Source organism: Perissodus microlepis, chromosome 14 (assembly GCF_051167445.1).
Source record: "Perissodus microlepis isolate ML-2025 ecotype Zambia chromosome 14, ASM5116744v1, whole genome shotgun sequence".
NCBI lineage: Eukaryota > Metazoa > Chordata > Actinopteri > Cichliformes > Cichlidae > Perissodus > Perissodus microlepis.
In genome coordinates this window covers 9,807,242-9,813,854 of record NC_140474.1, presented here as the reverse complement: position 1 = coordinate 9,813,854, position 6,613 = coordinate 9,807,242, and the positions used below count along the sequence as shown (strand labels likewise).

General features: G+C 37.8%; 1 protein-coding gene across 1 annotated transcript; it reads right to left on the bottom strand.

The window, feature by feature from the left end:
- Positions 1-2,139: 2,139 nt before the first annotated feature.
- LOC146373435 (olfactory receptor 5AR1-like) lies at positions 2,140-3,072 on the bottom strand. Its single transcript, XM_084951645.1, has 2 exons — positions 2,811-3,072; positions 2,140-2,237 (listed from the first exon to the last, which is right to left on the bottom strand). Exons 1-2 carry the CDS (start codon positions 3,070-3,072, stop codon positions 2,140-2,142), a joined length of 360 nt encoding a protein of 119 aa, XP_084807771.1.
- Positions 3,073-6,613: the final 3,541 nt, after the last annotated feature.

The window sequence follows — 6,613 nt, the reverse complement described above, 5'->3', positions numbered from 1 at the left end:
TGGCATGTAAAAGGGCATTTATTCCCTTCAAAGACCTGCAGTTCAAAAAAGGCGCCCCTCCAACAGCCAAACCCATCTGTTCTCTGATTGGATTGTTACATTTGTGATTGACATGACATTGACCAATCAGATGAAAGGAAGAAAAATAGGGTCAAAATTCGTACTTGTAACTTGCAGGGTTTTTTTTCTAAGTCCACACACAAATCTTTTTTATGCACACAAATCTTTTTTACACATACAAATCTTTTTTACGCACACACAAATTCTTTTTACACATACAAATCTTTTTTACAAGTACAAAATATTTATGACCACATTTTGAGCCCATATGGGGGGAGGGACGGTAGTTACACTCGCAGTAGCACAGGAACAGAGCTGGAGGGAGAGACAGAGAAAGAGAGCCAGGGCCAACGACGTCACATTAGAAAGGTATAGTAATCATCCACAACTATTTTCAGTTGCGGATGATAAAGGATTCAGAAAGTTTATTCATGCAGGCTCATATGACAGAGAATATGCATCTTCTTTTAGTTTTCACATTTTAATTTATATTTAAATGTTTTGTGGTTCTCAGTGTTTTGTGTTGTTTCACTTTAAATTAGTTTACTTTACTATGTCAATAGTTGGTTTTTGTATTATATGATTTATTTATTACATTTTATGTGGAGTGAATAAATAAAAGTATATTTGTGTATAAATACACAAATGCTTTCAATTGTGTAATTTAAGTGATCTAGGTAGCTCTGTTTTGGAAGTTCAGTTAACGCTTGAAATGTGTTTTGGCGTTTGTATGTGCTTTGTCTGTAGGGGCCACTGCATATATTTATATAAAAACATATATAAATAAAACCACTTTTTTTTACATTAGTAATTCCTTTTGTGCATAATTTTATATTATTGTTAATAATAAATTAATTAAAGCGACAAAACAACCTGAAGAGCCGGTTGGGAGCCGAAAGAGCCGGCTCTTTTTAGTGAGCCGAGCCAAAAGAGCCGGAAATCCCATCACTACTTAAGAATGACATTACATGCAAAATACCTCTGTACTCTGTACTGTTGTGTGACTACTACAAAGGTAAATAAAACTCACAAAGACAGCTTGATTATGTGCACCTTGATTTACATCAGAATACCCCCATCCATCCATCCATCCATCTATTTCCATCCATAAAAAAGGATGTGTATAAGGCTCTAAAACTCTGTCACAAAGGTGACTTTGGGTCTGACCATATTGCATATCTATGTGTAGACGTTTCCTTTTCAAAGTGCAAAATTATAGGTGGAGACTGTATAGAAACATGATTTCTATATGTGGTAGGCAATTTACTGCATATTAGGCTGAATTTAGAACCAAAAACATGTCTTTTTCAGTGTAGCTGTAAGAGTTGCTGCTAGCAATGCTTAGATATTTGGAATGAGAGGGGGATGATATCAATACAAGCAAGCATTTTCTTTTTCAGGGCGCCAAGTTACTTGTGTCACTTTTTCCAGGTTTGCCCACACAGCAACTTTTTTTGTTTGTTTTACGTCTCTCTGATATAGGATCATTTAACAAACCAAACTGAAATGTCAAAATATAGCAGTCCACTCTCTTAGCTATCTGAACCTTGTTAGGCTGGTGTTGGAGCCATTTATTTATTTTTATCACTTTTTAAATTGAATGAAAACCTCTTGCTGCTTTCAGGTATTGAATACTATCCTTGGTTTCCAAACACATAATCAGACACAACTCAAGGTCTGGAAGAAATCAAAAGAGTTATTGAGACAGTTCAAATAAATAATTGTTAAAGTTGATTTTTTGTTTTTGTTGATTAAATTATGCTTATCTACAGCATAGCAGGAAATCACATTGTGTTACTCACAAACACAGTTTCACTGAATAAAAAAACAAAAACTTTTGTTTTACATTTTTTTACAAATTGAATTGAATAGTTAAGGTGCAAATATCTTGTGTAAGTCCACAAAGTGGATTTCTGTGCCAGTCAAAGTGAATGGTTAGTGTTTCAACCATTTTGTGACAAAACGTTCAGAAAACTTGCACTGACATCAGTTAAGGCTATTTCAATATTTCTCTAAAAAAATAAAAAGCACACTCAGTTCACAAGATTTTAGTCATATGTGTTAACCATTTTAAAAATCTTATAGAACTTTTTTTGTGAATATCTTAAAGATCTTATTTTTAATTTCTTTTGTTCTAAGAGAGTACACAAAAGGATTTACAAGACATGGACCGAGGACTGCACCAATTAATAAACCTTGGCGTTCCTCAAGAGTTAATACCACACCAAACCTGGTGAAGATAATGAGAACAAACGCAGGACAGTAATGAACAATTACACAAATTAAGTGACTCACAAGAGTGCTCCCTATTTTCTTTTTTTCATTATTTGAAGATAATTTGACAAAAAGCAAAATTCCACAATATGAAATACAAATGAAAATGAAAGTGAAAAATAAAACAAAAAATGCTACAATGGCAACTTCATTGAAATATTTGTCTGGGTTAACACAGGTTGTTCTTAACACAGCAGCAAAGTCACAGAAAGTGTACCTAAGCCTGGAGCTGCAGTGTGGGAGGGGGACAACTGTTGCAGGTATGTAACACATGAAAAACCAGTTAACAAACCACACGATAAATGTAAGAACAAGAACACGTGTGTTTGTTAAATAACTGTGATACTGGAAAGGATAAATTATTGCAATTAATCTATCCAATGCCATAACTGCTAAAACAAATGACTCCATTGATGTTCCCAAATGGAAAACACACATTTGAATTAAACACTCCACATAGGATATAGTATTAACACCTGCAAGTAGAACCCCAATCATTGTTGGACTGCAACTGGAGGTGTACATTATATCAACAACAGCAAGGTTGCAAATCAGAAGATACATTGGTTTATGTAATCTCTTGTCAGAAATAATAAACATGATATTTGCAATATTGGCAAGAACAGCAAGAAAATAGGCTATTAGGATAACCACGCCAACAGCAATAGGTCTACTGAGTGTGTCAAAACCACCTATAATAAAGTGTGTTACATTGATTGAAGCATTCTGTGAAGACATATTCCGTTTGGAAGTTGAAGAGGAGAAGAAAAAAGGCAAAGCAAATATTGATAAAATACGTGGTAAATCTTCTTTATCAGACTTCACAAAATCCTCTGAGCTCAGTCAAACAACTTTGCTTTTACTGGGAAGTATTTGAACCTCTCATTTTAAGGCTTGTAAGAACAGTAAGTTTTGATTGGACAGCTCCCTGTTCCAATCAAATTAGACATAAGAACGTGAAATGTCTATATTGGATCAGATATTGCAAAAAGATGATGTCATCCCCTAAATGACAGGATAAAGGTTGATTGGAAGTTACAATAACCTGTATTTTGATTGTTTTCAATGGATTTTGTCACACCATTTGCATCAAATAACAAAACAAAAGCTCAAAATGAGCTTGATCTATGTTACATTTGTCTCGCTACATCTCTGTAACACTACACCCTATTAATGGCTAGGAAGGGACTAATATTAGCAGGAAGTTCAAGTATTGTATTCCATTTTCTTGAGAAGAAAAATGTTACACAACTGTTAGATAGCTTTAATAGTGAAACTTGGGTCTGGAAATGTTACAAATGGAGAAGATGGCAACTTTATGAAGGAAAGTAACTTTGTGTCAAGTTAACATGGCTGTCAAAACAATGTACTGAGGGCTACTGTGCCTTTGTGCCAGTTCAGCGGTAGCATACATAGGCCAGGTAATTTGAAAGCAGTAAGAACATAAGGTCTAAAAGTCAGTGGCTGTTAAATGGAACCTGACCTCCATCATCAAATCATGTCTCCCTTTTTAAATATTTTGCTGAGACCAGAGGAAAGAGTGCTGTGACGACTGGAACGCTGCTCATACAGAGTGTGTAAAAGCCTGTATCAATAAAACGCATGGCAAGGTGCAATGCCGTGTGTGTGCGGGTCCTCATTCTTGTCATACTCAAGAAGTACCAAAGCCTGAGAGAAGCGCTTGAGAAGATGTGGAGGGTGAAGGCAACAGTGGTCCCAGTGGTAATGGGAGCAATTGAGCAATGACCTCCAAGCTAAGTGAGTGGCTCCAGCAGATCCCAGGAACAACATCCAAGACTCCTATCCAGAAGAATTGTAGGAATAGCAATACTACGCAGGACTCTCAAGCATTTGATGTGTGATTGTGTCATAAAGTTGCTTGTGTAACTGATCATATGCAACTTCATGAAACAATCATTATTGCACAATTTGTTTAAAGAGCAGCTACCTAATTCATTCCTCATTCTTGTCATACTTAAAAAGTACCCAAGACTGAGAGAAGTGCTTGATAGTGATGGGATTTCCGGCTCTTTTTAGAGATCCGAGTCTCTTTCGGCTCCCAACCGGTTCTTCAGGTTGTTTTGTTGCGTTAATTAATGTATTATTAATAACAATATAAAATTATACACAAAAGGAATTACTAATGTAAAAAAACGTGGTTTTATTTATATATGTCTATGTATAAATATACACGGGGGCCCTAGAGACAAAGCACATACAAACTCCAAAACACATTTCTAATGTTAACTGAACTTCTAAAACAGAGCTACATAGATCACGTAGATTACACAATTGAAGGCATATGTGTATTGTTTATTCATACAGAAGAACTCATATATATTCAAATAATAAAAAAAAATAAAAGTTCATTTACCTGTTACTACCACACACCCAATCCGGTCGTTGGTACTTCCTGGCTTGTGTAGCCACTAGGTAACAAAAGCTCAACACTGCACCTAGCATCCTGGAGCACTTCTGTTGTGTTTTGTACGTGTTTTGGAGTTTGTACATGCTTCGGAGTTTGTACGTTCTTCTTCTGAGTTTTTACGTGTTTTGGAGTTTTTTATGTGCTTCGGGGTTTGTACGTGCTTTGTCTCTAGCGGCCACCGTAAATATACTTTTATTTATTCACTCCACATAAAATGTAACAAATAATTCATATTATACAAAAACCAACTATTTACATTTCAACTTTTTTTTGTTTTGAAGTCCATTAAGTCTCTCTCTCTCTTTTGAGGTCAACTTCCTGAAGGCCTGAGTCATGGAGTACCCGCATGATTACGGCCTAATGATGTTCACCTGAAAGGAGTAATCCAATTATCCACTGATAGTGGGTCAAACCATCAGATGAAAGCTGGGGCATGAGCTGAATTTTCAGTTTGATTTGATTTAGTTAATTTGTATATTATTTAGCTGTGGTGTGTTTGTAATCAAATATATGTGAGGTGTGTTAGAATAACTGCAGCATTTCACTGTATAGGTTTTTTGTAGCTGGGCTGTGTCGGGGGGGAAATCTTTTATAATAATAAAATAATGTATACTTTATTCATCCCCGTGGGTAAATTACTCTCTCTGTGTTTAACCCATTCACTCAGTGAAGCAGTGGGCAGCCACTCATCAGTGCCCGGGGAGCAGTGTGTAGGGACGGTACTTGCTCAGGGGTACCTCAGGGTAGCTGTTTGGTGGATGCGAACCCCCGGCCTTCTGATTATGGGGTGAACATGCTACCTACTGAGCTATCCCTGCCCTCCTTTAATATTTTATTGGTGGTAGTATGACCGGCATTCATTTAAGGAGGGTTTTTGTGAGAGGCTGGGTGGCTCATTTTTAGATGTGTTGCTGGTGAGCATGTTAAACCTCTGTACGTGGAAAAAAGAATATTGTAACGTTCTCAAGAACCAGACGTTTTGATCTCAGTTTGTCCGTTTATTCGGTTACACAGGCAAACGGGCCGTTAACTCCAGGGAGAGTGCTCACGTACAACCCCTCACTTCAGCCCCGTACAGTCACACAACAACAAGGACCCCCCTCCCCTTCATGCACACATTAACTCCCTTTTTCCTGCAGCACAACCAAACATGTATCTTAAAGAAATAACAACAGTGTGCAGAGATAACCAACCTGTCACTGTAAAATAACCTTTAACTATCGTTACAATATATTCAAAGCTTTGAAAAACAACTGGCAGGTTTTTTTTTCCCATCTGGTCCCATTCACATTACCTTCGCATTACCATTACCTACATTTTGGTGTCAGAAGTGGGATGCGGCGCTTTGTGAGTGGGGGTGGACCATATTAATAGTTGCAAAATGGGTCCGAAGTCACAAGCCAAAGTTCAGAAGATGGAGGTGGCAGAGGACTGCCTGGAGGAGGGCGCTATAGGAGGACTGCCCCTGATCTTGAAGCCTAGGCAGGAGCAGCTGCATCCCGATACTACAGATTTAGATTCTATTGCAGGGTTGCTACAACAGTGCGTACGCTTCCAGCAGGACATGAGTGACAGGTGGGAGAAAGAATCAATAAAGCAAGATAAAAGATGGCGCCAGATGCAGATCCAAATAAACAATCTTCGAGATGATTTGGAGCAGCAACAAAGTGCAGCAGGCTAGCCCCAGGAGCCTTTGCCGCCCTGGCAGCAATTGAGAGAGGAAATGGTGATCCCGCCCAGTGTTTCGAGAGACCAAGAAGGTCGGAGCTGGGGGAAAGCAGTGATACCAAAGCCTGAGGTAGGTGATGACATCGAGCAGTACTTGATAACCTTTGAGAGGCTGGCAGTGAC

What these genes read in the sequence shown, in the direction of transcription:
- LOC146373435 (XM_084951645.1), bottom strand. Translation starts at nt 3,072, where the DNA reads ATGTCTTCACAGAATGCTTCAATCAATGTAACACACTTTATTATAGGT. An exon ending in GATTGGGGTTCTACTTGCAG is followed by an intron (nt 2,238 to 2,810) that starts GTGTTAATACTA and finishes TAATTGGTGCAG; the next exon opens with TCCTCGGTCCATGTCTTGTA.